The sequence below is a fragment of the Cajanus cajan genome, chromosome 8 (assembly GCF_000230855.2).
Source record: "Cajanus cajan strain Asha chromosome 8, NIPB_CcT2T_4, whole genome shotgun sequence".
Taxonomy (NCBI): Eukaryota; Viridiplantae; Streptophyta; class Magnoliopsida; order Fabales; family Fabaceae; genus Cajanus; species Cajanus cajan.
In genome coordinates, this window is record NC_138524.1 from 1,976,852 (window position 1) to 1,996,566 (window position 19,715).

General features: G+C 29.2%; 2 protein-coding genes and 1 long non-coding RNA gene across 4 annotated transcripts; all 3 read right to left on the bottom strand.

Moving 5' to 3' along the window:
• Positions 1-263: 263 nt before the first annotated feature.
• On the bottom strand, positions 264-10,143 carry LOC109798827 (cinnamoyl-CoA reductase CAD2). 2 transcript variants are annotated; one of them, XM_020359226.3, is made up of 7 exons: positions 9,906-10,143; positions 9,663-9,835; positions 6,508-6,699; positions 2,325-2,487; positions 2,013-2,196; positions 1,252-1,301; positions 410-549 (listed from the first exon to the last, which is right to left on the bottom strand). In XM_020359226.3, exons 1-6 carry the CDS (start codon positions 10,024-10,026, stop codon positions 1,280-1,282), a joined length of 855 nt encoding a protein of 284 aa, XP_020214815.1. In that variant the 5' UTR covers positions 10,027-10,143; the 3' UTR covers positions 410-549; positions 1,252-1,279. The 2 variants fall into 2 exon arrangements, with proteins under 2 accessions (XP_020214814.1, XP_020214815.1); XM_020359225.3 differs by lacking the exon at positions 1,252-1,301 and having other exon boundaries at positions 264-549; positions 9,906-10,139.
• A 2,541-nt stretch (positions 10,144-12,684) lies between these two features.
• Positions 12,685-14,641, bottom strand: LOC145950691 (uncharacterized). Its single transcript, XR_014428549.1, has 3 exons — positions 14,446-14,641; positions 14,165-14,287; positions 12,685-14,003 (listed from the first exon to the last, which is right to left on the bottom strand). It is a non-coding gene; the product is annotated as an uncharacterized LOC145950691 (long non-coding RNA).
• A 1,714-nt stretch (positions 14,642-16,355) lies between these two features.
• Positions 16,356-19,692, bottom strand: LOC109798648 (cinnamoyl-CoA reductase CAD2). Its single transcript, XM_020358992.3, has 6 exons — positions 19,333-19,692; positions 18,626-18,795; positions 18,323-18,514; positions 17,810-17,972; positions 17,172-17,358; positions 16,356-16,733 (listed from the first exon to the last, which is right to left on the bottom strand). Exons 1-6 carry the CDS (start codon positions 19,454-19,456, stop codon positions 16,589-16,591), a joined length of 981 nt encoding a protein of 326 aa, XP_020214581.1. The 5' UTR covers positions 19,457-19,692; the 3' UTR covers positions 16,356-16,588.
• Between the last annotated feature and the right edge of the window lie 23 nt (positions 19,693-19,715).

A 19,715-nucleotide genomic window follows, 5' to 3' on the forward strand; every position in this document is an offset into this window, starting at 1 on the left:
CACTTGTATTTTTAAAATGTACACTTCACAAAGATAACCGCATGGAGAAAATAATTTAAATGTACTTTTTAACTTCGGTAATTGGAATAATATAGCTTTGATAATTTATTGAGCTAATGATATTCACTAATGTTACATTTGATATATATATATATATATATATATATATATATATTCGTACATATTTGATGAATAAATCAAAGATCTTCGTTAGCATAGGTTTGTTATAAGAAGTACTCAACGTTATGTAGTTGGAATTCATAAAATGCAATTTCTTTTTTTTATTTGGTCCTTTATTAATATAACAATTATCCTGTTTGATTAAATACAAGCCTTATTCCTTCTCAAGCATGGAGTTTATCGTAGTCATTAACATTTATTCATGTAGGATATATCAAGAATTAAAAGTTAACAATGTCCTTTTCTCTGAAGCTTTCCACTGTCTCCTTAAGACTCACTTCCAAAGGAGTAAAGTCTATTCCCAAACTCTTTTTTGCCTTTTCCGTGGAAATCTGGTATGTTGGCATATACGCCTCATCCACCTCACACCTGATAACATTGTTAAGATCTGTCAATGTGCAAATGCTTTTAAGGAAATAAAAAGAAAAACTTAAATGATTAAATGCTGAGAACACACAAAAATAAAAAGAATGGAAAGAAAAACAAAAGATTTTCACAAAAGAATTTGCTATTGCTGGTATAATTAATGTTGAAGTAGCGAATCGCCCATGATTCGTCTGTACGGAACTCAACATTTGCAGAATCATTTGTTATTGGTCATGATCATGACGTATACTAATACAGTAATACTGGAGTTTCAAGGTTGTCGCTCCCCACAGGTTGTAAGGCTACATGTTCAAAGTTGTTGCATTTGACCTTATCTGAAGGCATGCCATTTTGTTGCAATAACTCTGAATACATACATAGACACAATAACATCTCTAATCTCACTTTAGAGAGAAACGTAACATATCTCAACCATTAATGTGGACAAAACTCATTCACAAATTGAAATTTTACTTTAGTAATATGCATAAATGTATATGAATAAAATCTGCATTAAACGCAAGAATCTCAATTTTGATTGGAGAACAACATTAATTACATTTAAAAAACTGTATGTAAGCTCTTTCTCTCTCTCTCTTCCATATTCAATAGAAATATAAAAAATGTTGGAAAATCAATCCAAAATTTCCAATTATGAATAAAGAGTCATAAACAAAGAATTGTGAATATGAGTGAGAGAATCACCATCTATTGCAAAAGAGGGGGTCACTACTCAATGAGAGAGGATCACCAACCTATGAGAGAAGAGATTTTTGTAATGAAAGGATTTCTCAAGTTTGTATAGAAAACTTGTAATGTATTTGAATGAATAAATATCAGATAAGATGTTCCTATATACATAAGTAAAAAGTGTTAAACCACGTTAAACTCGTGTCTTTCCTATTTTATATTTGTATTGTATGTATATGTCTATATCACATTCATCTTCACCGTGCGGAATGTTTCCCCAACAAAAAGTTGGAGTTCAAATTATTGGACATCCATTGTGATGGAAAGTGTGCAATCATTCCATTATCATTAAAACCCGGGAACAGGTCATTAAGCAAACTAAAGCAACTACAATAATCCTCACGTCTGTGCAACATACACAGACACAAACATCCATACTAACTAAAATTTTTGCTTAATTATTTTCTTTTGTTTTCCACAATACATCAAATATCAAAGTTATGTATCTTAGCTTTTGAAGTTAGATATCGAAACTTCTGAAAAAGATAAGATGCGTAACCATAGATTGATTTTAATTTATGAAACATGTTTGATTTATTTTATCATCTCATTTTCTTCTCTTATAGAATACTCCTTATTATTAAGAAGTTTATTCATATCGAACCCTACTCAATGTCAATGCATAATCTTTTCATTTTCAGCCTTAGTTGAAGTTTCAAAACGAGCTAGTAAGTGCTATAAAATCCAGTATTCATGTTTTGTAAAATTAAACTTACTTATCTGTAATTTGTAACGTGGGGTACATATCACGTAAAATCCGAGCAAGCTCAGAAAAGTGTATGACTCTCTCAGCCAAACAGTATCGTCCACAAGCAGAAGCAATCTCATATGCTAGAATATGAGCGTTAGCAACATCTTTCACATCCACCCATCCAAAAGATTTATTTGGAAATTGTTTACCTGCATTAAATAAGTTAGAGTTGGTGCTTGTTTGTAAAATATACAAAATAAATTCTCTCCCGCACTTTCTAATATAAAATTTATGCAAACAAAAGTTATACACACTTTTATGAGTAAATACAAATTACCATTTATTAGGTTCAAAATTGGCTCAACGCTTTCATTAATCTCTGATTGTAAGAGAGGTCCTGACACCATTACTGGGTTAATAGTAATCATGTCAATATTGTTTTCATTTACAAATTTCCAGGCAGCATCCTCAGCCAAAGTCTTTGAAAGCGAGTACCACCTCTGAAGACACATAAGAAATGGAAAGGAAATTAGCAAGCATGGTAACAAACTATAGAAGAGAAGACAAATTATTGCAGCATGTTGGAACCAATATATTAGAGATTGAGTTACAACTCAACAGCGATTGTCTACTGAGTACAAGATTAACAGTACAAAACAGTTGTTGAATGATGTTGAAACTCGAAACAGATTAAAAAGTTTTATGGACCATCTCTAATACAGTGGCACAGCCATACGAGCACTGGTAGTGGTGGTGTCAAAGTGTTGTTAGGAACAGCAGCAGTGGTAGTGTTGATGGATGTCAAGGCATTCGATGATGTAACAGTGGAAAAGGTTCAATAGGAGGATATTTATTATTTAACTGTCTGTTTCTCCCTTTTAATGTATATTTGTCTCATGGGGGGAACATGGTACGAAGAAGACAAAACTGAAAGAAGAGTGACGAGAAGAAAATGAAATTGAATGATAAAATAAAAGTGTGTTCCACAATACATCATGAGCACTAGTGTCACATCCCTTACTAATTAAACTGAACTAATAACTGACAAATGAATCAATCTTGCAAACTAACAAATGGAGTTAACCAAACTAAACCAACGAACCGTGTGTGATAATACTTGTATTTATGGGAAGAAATCTTATCATTATCCTAGGGAGTTGCATTTTTCTAATAATTCCTCTTAAATGTAATTCATTCTGAATTCTGAATAGTTATAAATAGAGAAGCAGCTGAGTGCTTCCTCACTCAAGCAATTCATCAAAATATTCTTGCTTTTCAACTTATTCTTGTTATTCAACTTCGGGAAAGTTAAGGAAAATAACGTAAGATATGTCCGTGTTTAATCATATTTCCCTTTCATTATAAAAACAAGTTATGTATATGTATTTATATAATAAGTACTTCTTCAATATGACTTTAATTAAGTTGTTTATCCAAATGGACCCTTATATTTTCCTATGAATAACTCTATCAACATCCCTTGAAATCAAGCAGCGAAGAACATCCACCACTATGGTAAATGTTGAATTTAGGGGGAGAGGAAGAGAGACATAAGTGAAACTAGTTGATAATTTGTTTGTCCAATACTAAAGGTTGTTTAGAACATCTATATGGAGAGACTCTTAGTAAACTTATTAGTAAGGACTATTTCCAAGATAAAGAGTCGTGCTACATCCTAAATTCTAGTTTCTACAAAAACTAAATGCAATTATCATGTGATACATGACCCTTCTAACACAAATGGATTTATATTACATTTCTAATACTTGATAACAATTTTTGCTCTACTATAACAAAACAAACAGAAAGGTACATCCTTCAAGACTCAGTGAACTCCACTTGATCTGGTGACTACTGAATTTCAAAAGGTAAAGAATCACTTATTTCCATCTATTCATTGAACAGTAGTAAAGGATACAATTTTCAACAATCATAAGGATAAATAAGTTTCAGATTAAAAGAAAAGGAACAGATGAGATGAGATTAAGATTAACTTAACAATGCAAGACTGTTTCTGACAATATTATTATAACATTTAGGAATGATATACACCAATATTATTGGAAGGTAACTGTTTTTTGTTCTGTTCCTTCCGGGGAGAGTAATGTCTTTCTTTGTTGTTAAACACTTCCCATAATCAAATAGAGTCGGAGTGTATAAATATCCCCTGCCTTTGGAATTAACATGCTTCACATTCTTGATTAGCAAACGCACATTTATGCTGTTCACATGTTATGATCAACTATGATCAAACTACATCAAAATCACATGTTCTATTACCAAATATAGAAGAACAAATTAACTCAGTTAATTCAGTTTCAGTTGGTTAGACTCCGTTGTTAAACAATTTATTAATTGCTGTTTGTATCCTCACCTCTCAAATATATACAAGAGAGAAGAGGCGTTGTATCAAGTTGCTGAGTTTTATAATATTAGTTTTTTTTTCTTCCTTATCTTCAGTTTCTTCTCTGTTTCTAGCCTGTGTTATGGTATTGGAGCTCTCTTGAGAGAGAGCTTTGCTGCGCTTTCATCATGCCAAGAAATCATAATAATAGGGGTACGAATGACCCAATGGATCCATCTCAAAATCCTAAGAGTCCTTTTTTTTGCATCCAAGCGAAAATCCAGCAAGTGCTTTGGTAAATTCTCCTTTGAACGGAAGGAATTATCACTCTTGGGCGAGAGCAATGAGGAGAGCCCTAATTTCCAAAAACAAGTTTTGATTCTTGGATGGGTCTCTTATGATTCCAGATAAATTTGATCCTATCTTTGACCTATGGGAAAGGTGCAACAATATAATTCAGTGTTTCCTTCGATCGCACAAGGGATTATGTACATGAATAATGTTGTGGAAGTGTGGTGCGACTTGAAAGAGAGGTTTTCTCAAAGTGACTCTATTTGTATAGCCGGAATTACAACAAAAATTATATCAACATAAACAAGGTACACAATCTTTTACTGAATATTTTAATGAATTTAAGGTCACGCGGGAGGTATTAGAGAATTACAGACCATTTCCTCATTGTATGTTCCGTGAGATGCAAGTGTTATGCAATGCGAAATGTCAATAAGTATAAAGAACATGATCAAGTGATGCGTTTATTGATGGGTTTGAATGAGACTTTGGCAATTGTAAGATCACAGATTCTTTTGATGAACCTCTTCCATCGTTGAATCGTGCCTTCTCCTTGGTTATACAACAAGAAAGGCAATCTGTTTTAGGTTCAATTGATCAATTGAAGACCCAGTATCGGTGAATGCTGTTGATAGTAAGAAGAATTATAAAGGAAAGGGCCATTATTGTGGAAGAGTTTGTACTTATTGTGGCAGGATTGATGACACTATAGAAACTTGCTACCGAAAACATGGATTTCCATCTAATTACAAGTTCAAAGGAAATGGTTCTTCAGTAAATCAAGTATCAACAGATGAAACTGAAAGTAGAGATGATGACAGGTCAGTGAGGGATCATGGAGCACCCACTCTTCCTCAAGAAGAATACAGGGGTTTACTTTCATTGCTCCATTCTAACTCGTTCAAAGGAAATTCTGAATTCAAAGGTATTAAAGATTGTGTCACTTGTTCTATAGAAAGTTCTAGCAATAGATGGATTATAGATTCCGGTGCTTCCGATCATGTTTGCTCAAATCTGAAATTGTTTTCTACATATAAGAAAGTCTCTCCCATTTCAGTTAAACTCCCAAATGGGAATATAGCCTCAGCTGATTTTACAGGCACTGTTAATTTGAATGGTTCCATAACTCTCCATGATGTGATTTACCTTCCTATATTCAGTTTCAGTTTGATCTCAGTTTCTAGACTGGCAAAGGATATGAAGTGTTCCTTATTCTAATGGTGTATGTACTATACAGGACACATCTCAGAGGATGATTGGTTCGAGTGAGTTGCTTGATGGATTATACTACTATGATTCTCACACATCAGAGGTTTTTTCTACTGTTTCTAATACAAACATTAAATGTTGTAACACTGTAGTGACAGGAGGGCATTACACATGGCAGCTAATCCTGTTTTTCACGAATGCACGAAACACATCGAATTGACTGTCACGTGGTTCGTGAAAAATGTAAGCAGGCCTCTTGAAGCTACTGCCTTTTTCTAGCTGAATTTGGTTGATATCTACCAACCTTCAACTTACGGGGTATTACCAAATATAGAAGAAGAAATTAACTCGGTTAATTTAATTTCAATTAGTTAAACTCAATTGTTAAACAGTTTATTAGTTGCTATTTGTATTCTCGCCTCTCAAATATATATAAGAGAGAAGAGACATTGTATCAAGTTGCCGAGTTTTATAATAATAGTTGTTTTTCCCTTATCTCGAGTTTCTTCTCCATTTCTAGTCTATTTTATATTTCACCTGCGTGGGCTTGAGGTTTTTCATTTATAAATAAATTTTAGCAAAAATAGCACAAACCTCTAATTCCCTAAAGAAATCTGGATAAACCATATCTCATCAACTACTACTTCAAATAAATTTTAGCAAAAATAGCACAAACCTCCAATTCCCTACAGAAGTCTGGATTTGAAAACCATGTCTCATCAACTACTACTTCAGGAGTTTTAGGTCTTTCATTAAATATAACTGCAGAAACAGAAGAAGTGAAGATAACCCGTTTCACAGATGGTGATTTTGCACATGATTTGAGAACATTAAGAGTTCCCTTTACTGCTGGATCAATTAACTCGGCCTGAAATGAGGAACAAAAGTTAACAGTGGATAACAGGCAATGATCTATTTACACAACAAAGAGGTAATTTTCAAGCTGTACTACAAACTTTTTAAGAAAGTCAAATAGGGATAAAAAAAATCCCAGCTTGGTGAATCTCATGATCTATAAACCATCTATCTCATCAAAACAGGAAGCCAAGGCATGGAACTTAAATTCTAGTGTGTACTTTTCATAAAGCTCACAGAATTTGCTCGATAGCTAAAAAAATTTCTGATACGTGAAATAGCTAAAGTAGAATTTCGACAGTGCATTCACTTTGTTAAATATGCAGAGACACAGAAATTGGAGAGCCTTATCCTTATTATTGGTATTGTGCAGGAGAGAGAGGATACCTTATCATATGCTATAATAGTATCCCACGAACAACTCTTCACTAAAATTCCATTTATTGCTCAAAATAGGAAATTGTAAACAAGTTTGAAGGGAAAGTGACTACATCAACGAAGTCATGTCATTTTCTTCAAATGGTAAAAAGGAAAAGTGCTACAACGTCACGGCCAGACCATTTACAACGTGCTATAAATAGATTAATTAGAATAGTGGTCCTTCTATATCTTCCTGTGCAATAAATATCGGAGTGAGCAAAACTAATTGGGACGGGTGAAATTTCAATAGTACGAAGTCTTATCACTTGCCTCTCTTACTAAAAAAAAAAAATAATAGTTATTTAAAAGTGTATCTTTCTCATTTAAAAAAATTAAAACAAAAAAAAAATTAGGAGAGTGTAATAGTTATTTAAAAAAGTATAGATGTTTATAATTTATAAAGTAATAGTTTAAAAATAAAATTAGAAATAAAATGTATATGTGAAAAAGGCCTATCATATTTATCTTATTAAAATTATTCTATTCAATAATTCATAATATATATTAAATTTCAACAATTAAATCTTTAAATTAAAAATTTTAAATGCATAGATTTACAAATTTTTAAAAATTTAAAAATTATTTCAATATTTTATTTCATTAATTTAAATTAATAGATAATCTTAAAAGTATTTTATATGTTAATTTAAATTTATATAATAAAATATTATATAATTTTAAAATATTTTTAAAATTTATAAACTTAATTTATACATTAAATTTTTTTAATATAATGGTCGAATCATGAAAATTCATTTGATCTCTTCTCTATGTATATATATCACAATAAATAATATTATGTATCAGTAAATATGATATTAAAATCAAAATATTTTATTATATATATATATATATATTTTAAATATAGGGACATGGACTAACTTAGGACAAACCAAAATATAATTCAAACTTCCTAAAATATATAAGGACATGGACTAACTTAGGACTAATTGGTCACGTAACCCCTAAATAAACATATATGATACACGGATAATAATTTGTACATTATCATCATAGATATTTCTGTATCTATATATAAATGGAATTCTCCATTTTGCGCACTTTATTTGATTTAAATAAAAATAAATAAATTTATATGATAATTTCTCAACTATTTTATTAACATGAATAGTTATACGGAGGGACGTAGTGTCTTTTTCTCATTGATTATTAATAACAATTTAATAGTAATAATTGACATTTAATTATAATTTATTATAAATAATAAATTTATTATTTTTATAATAACTATTTTTATAATTATACAGTAAATTTATAATTATCAATTTATTCTTTTTAAAATTTCTTAGACAATATATCACCATTAAACTTTGTTAATAAATACAATAAATAAGATTATGGTAAAATAAATAGACATCCTCCTATCTCTTGCATGTAATTACAGTAATATATATTCACAAAAAAAAAATATATGTAACTTATACTTATTTAATAATAAAAGAGATTACTCCATCTGGGTACATAATTATTTTTATAACTACCTCTTAAATTACTTATTTTCTCTCTCAACCATTTTTTATTTGGTTTTATTTTTGTTTTTCACTTTACAAAATTGCTCAAAAATTACATTTATAATTACAATGTTCCAAAAATTATTCAACCTCTAATTATTAACCGTTCACTCTTATTTTATTTTTCTAAAAAATATGTGATATAAAACATCTTTTTTACGCTAATTAATATAAGATATTAATATTATAATTTGTGTAATATATATGTTAAATATTTATTATATAATTAAAATGTATAATAAATTATATATACAAATAAATATTATGATTGAGTATATAAATTATATTTAAAATTTACATGAATAACTATTTTTAAATATATAAATTATATTTTAAATTTATAATAAATAATTTATATGATAACATAAAAATATTTTATTTGTTGATAATTTATTTTTAAAATATTAAAATTTAAATAAAAATCAAATTAAATAAATTCTGAAAGACAGCCTCTGCGAACATAAACGTCTATCGAGCAATTATTTTTTCAAAGGCATCATTCAAGGAAAATGGATCCTCTCAATATATTTTATAAAAAAAAGAAAAGTAAAAATAAAAACAAATAGACTAATCAATATTTTAGAAAGGAAAAGAGTTAAATTATTGATTGATATAGTTAACAGAGGAGAAGGATAGGAGAGGTGAAGCTAATGAACCAGGTTCGATTTCCTTTTATATTGAGATAATATACGATTAACAAAAACGACGTAAACACACATTAGTGAATAAGAGAAAAAGTGGAGGAGGATTAATCAGAATAAGATAGTGAAGAGGAAAAGTGGAAGTGGTTTTACTTTTACAGACAGAATTATCGAGAAAAATTTAAGTCTCGTTACAATTAAAAGTTAGATAATTAAATAATATATAAATGAAAAATAATTCTTACAATGTTACAAGTTAATTTTGGCTTTGTAAAATTGAATTAGACGTATTCAAATTTTATCGAATTATTTATTTATATATTATTTAATTATTTAATTTTTAATCAATGTAACAATTAATTTCTAATCGACGTAGAACTTACCTGTGGATCGTTGACAGGCCCTAGACGAACAGGTGAAGCGGTATGAAAAACAGCGTCGCAGCCGTCGACGGCGGAGTCGAAGGAACCTTCTTCCAGCAGATCCGCCTTGAAGAGCTGCAGCCTCTCATTTGCGCCCTCCAGTCTGAGCAAGTGGTCAACCTTGTTCGGATTGCCTGCATTCATTTTCATATCAAACATTCAAATTACTCAAACAATTAAGACTGGAATCAGAAGCTCACTCACTAGGCTCGCGAACGGTGGCTCTGACGGTGTAACCGCGTTGGAGAAGGAATTTGACGATCCATGAAGCCATGAAACCGGAAGCACCGGTCACACACACCACATTTCCCACGCCCTTGCTCATCCCACACGCTTTTCTCTCTCTCCTTCCTTACGCTTCACTTCCCAATTTTTCAGATAGTTATTGCTTAACGATGATTATTTTTTTAAAAGAGTTTACTCTTCGTCCAAGATAATCGGTAGCAAACTCTGAAATATAACACTCTTTTTCATTTCATTTTATTTAATGTTTAAGGCTCTTGTGCATTGATTAAGAAAAACATTAATATTTTAGTTTTTTTTTACAAAAGAATATTATATTATTCACTTTCTTAATTATATCATTCAAGTTTAATTACATTTTTGTTCGTATAATTCATGGATTTTATCATTTAATTTTTATAATTAAATATATTTTGTTTTAATTTTTATGCATTTTATTTTCATTTTTTAAATTTCTATAATTACATAAAATTTACATTTTTTTATAGAAATAAACTACAAGAATCAGAAGCAAGCAAAAATAGTATAGATAAGAATTAAAATATAACATTTTTAATTATGGAAATTAAAAAAAGTAAAATTTCCATAAGACTAAAAAAAGTAATTAAACCTATCATCTATAGTATTGATTACTTTTTCTATATTTTATACTTTTTTATATTTTTCACCTTACTATAAATTGTTAAGTATATAATAGAAAAATATCTTTAACGCTTAATAGATTTGTAGAATGTTAACTGAAATGAAAGAATTTTTTTATTTTTTTTATCACAACGTCAAATAAAATACTAAAACTGAGAGCATAAGAGATGTTTTGTTTGTACTCTTGAAATATAAAACACAAAAATGTAACGCTTACTTTTTTCGTTATTTATTTGTAAATAATTAAAATTTTATTAAAAATTATCAAACAACAAATAAACACTTATTTCCGATATCTTAAAAAAAATAAAATTAAAGTGTACTATTTTTGGATGAATTAAGAACCATATGTATTTATTACATATATTTTGCATATTGATTTTGTATTCCTCTTAAGGATAAGATTTGTTTGCCAAGTTTGAAGTAACTTCCTACTCACGTAACTTTGTTATTTATGAAGGAATGCATCTTGACGCATCTATGATGAAGATTATTTTAGAGAAATAATTGTTTTAATTTTATAAGAATTTTTAAAACTTTATAAAAAAAAAGTCTTGTGAAACAATAATTATAAGGTGTAACACTGTGTGAATATTTAATTTATTGATAATTATATATTATATATTGATTAATTATTGTAATTAATGTTATTTTAAAACATTGAGGGATAATGAAACTTTGAGAGTTAAATTATTGCTGAAGTAGTTTAGTTAGGGTCAAGTTGGCCAAACTTGGAGAATAGTATATAAGATATTTCTTAAAAGGTAAACATTATAAGTTCATTCTTAAGAAAAGTTATAGAGAGACTCTAGAGTCAAATAAGTTTTTTCTCATTCGGATTTTGTTGATTTCCTTCTAGATCCTTCCCTTAGATGAGTATAAGCAATAACGTATAAGATTCAACGTTTGGAGGCTGAGAATATGAAGTTTTGAGTTTTGTGGAGAAGTTGTGTTCTTCTTCCTTGTTTCTCATCTCTTCTTAATTTGGAGCAGTTTGAGATAAAAGGAAGTTTGTTACTCAATACAAATTGTAACTATATTACATACTTTATCACAATTATTAATATTCATCGGTAATAATATAGAAGGAAAATAAAACTAAGTTGATTTATTTAGTTAAGAAATTTAAAATGTATTATCCCTTGAAGCGAAAAAAAAAAAGTGAGAGATGTGGGAAGAAAATAGAAGAAAAAAAAATAAAAATAAAAATAAAAAGTTCACAAAAATATTCAATAAAATTACTATTTAAGAAATAAAATTAAAGCACTTTTTGCCTTTATTTCTTTTTTTTTCCACAATTTCAAAGTATCTAATTTGTGATATTTCCTCTTCCACAAGACTGTATTAAATCTTATATTATGTGTGACAAATTGAAAACAGTAAAAAAAAAGAAGAAAAGAAGTAGTACTTTCTATTTTTGACAAAGATGATAGGAGATAAATTAGATAAAATGTAAATATGTAATATAGAGGGTAGAGGAGAAAAAAAGTAGTATCTTTCATTTCTAACAAAGATTGACATTTGAAATGAAAAATAAACAAAGAGGATGAGAGATAGATTAATAAATGTAAATATGTAGTATAAAGGATAAAGGAGAGAAAAAAAGGAAGAAAAAGTGATACTTTTCATTTCTGACAAAGATTGACATGTGAAATGAAAAATAAGCAAAGAAGATGAAAGATAGATTAGATAGAATTAAATATTAATATAAAGGGTAGAGGAAAAAAGAAAAAGAGAAAAAGTAGTACTTTTCATTTCTAATAAAAATTGCCATGTGAGATGAAAATTAAACAAAAAGGATGATAAATAAATTAGATAGAACGTAAATATATAATATAGAAGGTAGAGGAGGAAAAAAAAAGAAAGAAAAAGTAGTACCTTTCATTTTTGACAAAAATTGTCATATGAAATGAAAATAAAATAAAGAGGATGAGAGATAAATTAGATAAAACGTAAATATGTAATACAAAAGATAGAAAAGAAAAAAAAATAGTACGTTTTTAATTATGATGATTATAGTAGAATAAAAATTAGACAATAAAGAAATGAGAGTTAGATTATATAAAATGTGGAACAAGATATAATATATAGAAGGTAAAAGAAAAACATGATAAAAGATAAAAATTTTGAAAATTTATCACATAGACAAATATGCTGACATGATAATAATATAAAATTAATTTTGTAATAATATATCAACATAATAGAGTGTAACTTAATTTTTATATTATAAATAGATATTTCATTTGATATATATATATATATATATATATATAATTTTATTTTATTTTTTTCTATCGTGCATTTTCAATGAATAAATCAAAGGAGATCTACCTTAGCATAGGTTTGTTATCAGAAGTACTCAACGTTATATAGTTGGAATTGAAACAATGCAATTTATCTTTTTTTTTTTTTTTTAATTTGGTCCTTTATCAAATTAATTTAACGCATTTCATTAAAAACAAGTTTTATTAACAAAACTTCTTAGACCAATGACAGTAGGGTCTGTTGTGAAATACGAACTCCGATTGAACTTTTTAAAACTGATTCGTGTAATAAAATAAAGTTTGAACGAGTCAGATCTCATCTTATTTTAAGGTGATAATTCCTTCTTAAGCATGGAGTTTATCATAGTCACAAACCGAAGGCGGTTGAGATCATCAACATTTATTCATGCAGGATATATCAGGAATTAAAAGTTAACAATGTTCTTTTCTCTGAAGCTTTCCACTGTCTCCTTAAGACTCACTTCCAGAGGAGTAAAGTCTATTCCCAAACTCTTTTTTGCCTTTTCTGTGGAAATCTGGTATGTTGGCATATACGCCTCATCCACCTCACACCTTATAACATTGTTAAGATTTGTCAATGTGCAAATGTTATTTGTCCCTTAATGGGGGATGAAAAATAACTTTCCGAAAACTGGGCACAGAGACATGGCAATGAACATATGATAATACTAAATGAAGGCTAAACTATATGCTTAATCAGAGATAGCAATGATTATAAATACTGCAAGAAGCAATTACTGGGGAAAAAATAATGAAAACAAGAAAGATAATTTCAGCTTCAAAATAATGAAACATCTCTATAGGCTAGTACAGTGCCAAATTTAGCAAGGTTGTTTTTCAAAGAATCAAGGGCAAATGAACGAGGAGGAAACGAGCCAGTAAAGGGCCACAAAAGGAGTTTCAATAAATGGGAATTCCAATTCATGTTTTATAAAATTAGATTTACTTATCTGAAATTTGTAATGTGGGGGTAAAGATCACGTAAAACTCGAGCCAATTCAGAATAGTGTATGACTCTCTCAACCAAACAGTATCTTCCACTGGCTGAAGCAATCTCATGCAAGAATATGAGGGATAGCAACATCTTTCACATTAATCCATCCTATAGATATATTTGGAAATTTTTTACCTGCATTAAATAAGTTAAAGAATTACTTCCTGTTTGTAAAATATACAAAATCAATTCTGCCACTGTAACACATTTTCTAATATAAAATTTATACAAACAAACATGAGTAAATACAAATGACCATTTATTAGGTTCAAAATTGGCTCAACGCTTTCATTAACCTCTGGTTGTAAATGAGGACCTGTCACCATTGTTGGGTTAATAGTAATCATGTCAATGTTGTTTTCATTTGCAAATTTCCAGGCAGCATCCTCAGCCAAAGTCTTTGAAACCGTGTACCACATCTGAAGACACAAATAAGAAATGGCAAGAAAATTAGCAAGCATGGTAACATATATACTATATAGAAGAGAAGACAAATTATTGCAGCATGTTGGAACAAACATATTAGAGATCTAGTTACAACTCAATAGCACAAGACTTGAATCAGAAGCTCACTCACTGGGCTCGCGAACGGTGGCTCTGACGGTGTAACCGCGTTGGAGAAGGAATTTGACGATCCATGAAGCCATGAAACCGGAAGCACCGGTCACACACACCACTTCTCCATCCTATCACTGTTCCCACTCCTAGTCAACCTTATCTTTCACTTCCCAAATTTTAAATAATTAACTTCATCATTATTCATTCATATGCCCCCACAGGCCCACATTCACTATAAAATACATATATACCACATCGCCTCGTATCAACTTCATAGATTTTAAGTTTTTAATCAATTTATAATTTAATTTTATCAAATACATTATTCAAAATAAATATTTTAATAATTTCAAAATACAAGTAATTATTTTATTATTTACGATTTTAATAGCTGAAATTTTATTATTTTCATAAAATTTAAGTATCCAATTTTCTATAAGAACAAAGAACTTAATTATATCTAAATGTTTTCTTTGTATTTAGCTTTAACTCCTTAGGAACTTTCTTTTATTGAAATTTTAGAGTATTTAATAGAATTTGTATAAAAATTCACTTGATAGTAAAATATTATTAAATAATAAATCGTTAATATTTTGTTAAGTAGGAATAGATGATCTTAAGGATATTTATGGATTGAATTTTTGAAAAATTTAAATCAAATCAAAATGATCTGTTTAATAAAAGTGGATATATTAATAGATATTTTTTATAAAGTGAATTAATTCAATTTTATTAAAATATTAATTTTTTTTAAATTAGATCCCATAGTACAATTATCATTTTTTTAATCATATGAATCAATTTTTTTTTAAAAATCAAACCAAATCAAATTGATCACTTTGTAAAAATAAATGAGATAATTAAATTATTTTTTATGAATTGTTCAAACAAAAATTCAAAATTGATCAATTTTTTTTATGCGAATCAATTATAGATCACTTTGAATTTTGTACACCCCTAACTATTATAGGGTAATAAACAATAATATATTTGGACCGTGATCCATAGTTTTAAAAATCGGACCGGTCATCGAACCGGTTAAGGTATTGGGTCAGTGGGTCAAAGGTTGAATCGGTGGGTCACTGGTTGAACCGCATGACTCGATTTTTATTAAAAAATATTCATATTAAATATATTTATACTTATAAATTTTAATAAATTCATATCTTATTTTAAATTTAAATTTTTCTATCTTATTTAAAATTATTTTTATTTTTATTTTGTAAAAAAATACATAAAAAAATTACATGTTAAACGGTATATTAATACAAATTAAAAATATAAATAATATGTACATATATAATATGCTTGCAATTAATATCACAAAATAATATATGTAATATTTACATAGATATTGAATTATTAAATATATAATTTAAAATTAATAATATACTATAAAAGTTATTTAAGTTGTATATATTGCAAACAAATATATTAGAACAAGTTGTCATTGTTATATTTAATAAGACTCATTGCTTTTTCATTAAGAGATTCAATTTTCATTATTATTTTTGTGATTTATGGTCCCTTAAAAAAAAAAAAAAAAGTGGTTGAACCGGTTTGAGCCACCGGTTCACCGGTTGAACAGGAAAATTGACCGGTTCAATCCGGTTTGAAACGGGTCGACTGCATAACCGATCCAACTTCAGATTCGGACTGGCTGGACCACCGGTTCCCGGTCCAACCGGTCCGACCGGCCGGGTCGGTCCGGGTTTTAAAACACTGCCGTGATCCACACTTTGCCAGAAGAAAATAATTGCGCAGATGCTTTGGGTAGGATGGAGCTTTAAAAGGGTACCCTTTGGCTCTTGCTGGTTTTTTACTTGCGGACTCTTTGTGAACTTAGTATCAGATAGGCTAGATTTGTTTCACTACTTTCTGTTTTGGTTTTATTTTCGTCCCATTACCCAAAAAATACACGATAGTATATTTGGACAAGAAATAACATGATACTTATTTCCAACTTATATCACTAGTTGTTCACCTTCACGACTACAAACCAAAATAAAATCAACAAGATAACAAGTGGTCTTGCTTTATTACATACTTAATATTTCAAAACATTAATTTATTTTATAATATGGAGTTCCTGAAGCCAGAATCATTTGCCAAACATCATTGAGATTATTAATGTTCACTCATGATGAAAGGAGACGTTGGAGTTAAAAGTTGGCAAAATTCTTTTCTTTTAAACTTTCCGCAGTCTCTTTAAGGGTAACTTCCAAAGGAATAAATTCAATCCCCAAACTTTTTGCCTTTTCTTTAGAAACTTGAAATGTTGGTACATAAGGCTTATCATCTGCAGACCTGCATGAATACCAAAATGTTATTAGAAAAATAAAAGATAATTTTGGTTTTAAAAATATTTAAATATAAACATGGACATATACCCCCCCCCTCTTTTTTTTTTTTTTTTGCAAAAAGACATGTAATATATGTTACACTAATCAATTAATCAGCTATGATTCTTATTCATCTAACTCAATATCTGTATACATGCCTACATATTATCAAACTTGTCTATATTTTGAGATGTCTTGAAAGACACATTATCTACTAAGGTTTGTACCATAAGAAAAACAAGAAATAGTTAATGCTTCAAAATAATTTAAAAAATAAACACATTTTCAGTATTGAATCAAGATGCAAAGTAGCCTAAAAAAAAAGTATTTAGAAAATGAGAATTTGAATTCTTATACTATTTACAAGTATGAAAAAAGTATAACAGCACAAGACTAAACTCACTTTTCTGGAATTTGAAATGTCGGGTACAAATCACGTAAAATATTGGCGAGTTCAGAGAAGTGTGCCACTCTCTCGGCTAAACAGTATCTTCCACTAGCTGAAGCAATTTCATATGCCTGAATATGGGCATTTGCAACATCCTTCACATTGATCCATCCATAAGTATCATTTGGAAAAGTTTCTGAACCTGCATCAATCAGTTCAAAAGAATCGGAATATATTTAATGAACATAACATGGTCAATGAAAACATAACATACGATACATATTATAACAGCATAGGAAGTGCTCTTTCTTTCACTTTTCCCTTGGTTTTTATGTTGCAACTTGACGAATGAAACCTTATTGATATTTTTTTCCAAACAAAACCTTAATAATATTTTTTTGTGTCTTGTTCAAGACAAGCCAATGAGAAAAAATAAATCAAGCTATAAATATCAAGGGATCGTATTCTTATCTAGCATAACAATATCTCCATTTTCACCTTTTGTTTCCCTTTTCAATTTTACTTGAGACGAAAAAAGCAATTCAGTTGGATTCGATTTGGAAGACATCATGTAATGTAACCCAGATGCAGAAAAATCTGATGACAAAATTTCATTGCAGCCTAACAATAATTCAATGATAAACAAAAATTACCATTTATTAAGTTTAAAATTGCAGCAGCACTTGTGTTAAGCTCTGCTTGCAAAAGTGGCCCCGCAACCATTGCTGGGTTAACAGCAACCAAGTCAAGGTTGTTTTCTTTTGCGAATTTCAATGCGGCATCCTCAGCCAAAGTCTTTGAAAGCATATACCATAGCTGATCACAAATAGCAAATGACAATAAAGTTAACTACAATGCTAACACACTACTAATTATTACCTTCATGCTCATCGAAACAAATACATTAACAACATAACTGGCTTAATAGTTATGGTCTAGTGATTAAGTGATTCAAAGTGCTAAGATGTTTTCAAATTCTTGACACCAGCAAGAATACAACGAAGTTCATAAATAAAAAGTTCTCTCTCACATAAGGAACACACAAATGATACAATCATATAGCTCACATTTATCATAGTAATGTCAATGCACGAAAACTAGGTTTATATGGAAAACATGTGTTATTCAATTCCAACTTTTGAATGATTATGAAAAATAAGATATACCTTTAATTCCCTACAGTAATCTGGATTTGAAAACCAGGTTTCATCAACTACAACTTCGGGACTTTTAGGTCTTTCGTTGTATGCAACTGCAGCCACAGAAGATGTTAAGATGACTCGTTTCACAGATGAGGATTTTACACATGATTTAAGAACATTAAGAGTTCCATTCACTGCTGGGTCAATTAGTTCTGCCTGAAATAAATAAATAAATAAATAATATAAAAAAAACTTAGTTGACATCGAATGCTTATTTGACCATAAAATCAGATCACATTCAATTAGTTATAAACAAAAGCATCATGCCTGTGGGTCTTTGATGTTGACAATAAAGGGAGAAGCAGTATGAAAGACACCATCGCAACCCTCAACAATAGAGTCAAAGGAATTTTCAGCCAAAAGATCTGCTTTAAACAAGTGTAGTCTCTCCTTTGCACCTTCAAGCTTAAGCAAATGTTCCACCTTTTTATGATCATCTGCAAGCAGTGATTACAAATTCAAGTAAATCACTCATTCATAGTGCTACTCAATTATGAATCACTACTTATTAGTTATTGGGTTCATTTTTCTTATTACAAAGGAGAACACAAACATACTTAAAGTCATATTTTAATAAACTTTTCGATAAGCCTTTTTTTTTATTTTAAGAAACATTAATTTTTTTAAAAAAATATTTCAATTTTTAATAAAATATGAGATTTGTTTCTTAAAACAAATTAGTAAACAGTTTTATTATCTTAAAAAAACAATTTAGACTGACATATTAAAAAAAATTGAAAACTGTTTAAAATAATTTTTTTATATAATTTTTAAAAAAAAAATGGCCAATCAAAAGTAATTATAAAACCTCTCTCATTTAGTTTTACAAAAGTTAACATTAACTTATTAAAAAAAATAATTTATTTTACATTCTTACATGTAAACTCAAGGATTAAATAACATATTAAATGGCGTGAAAGACAGTATTAAAGAAAAGATGAAGAGTAACAAATTAATAAGGGAAAAAAACTGACTTGGATTTCGAACAGTAGCCCTGACAGTGTAACCACGTTGAAGGAGGAACTTGACAATCCATGAAGCAATGTAACCGGCAGCTCCGGTGACACACACCAATTTCCCTGCACCGTTGTTACTCATTCTTCACCTCTTCAACTGATTAATATTATTATGGATTGAAATCACTCACTTAAGCACTTGCCATTGGTGATGCCTTTATATAGACCCCTGTGTTTGACCATAAATTAATACCATATTAGTGGCCACTCAAGATATGGACCCATTAAAGCTGTGCTTGTGCTTCTTAATTTAGTTTTCTATTTCATTTTTTTTATATGTTAGAACTAATAAGACTGTTTCACTATTTTTCCTAACAAATCTAATCTAATCTGGTCTTTTC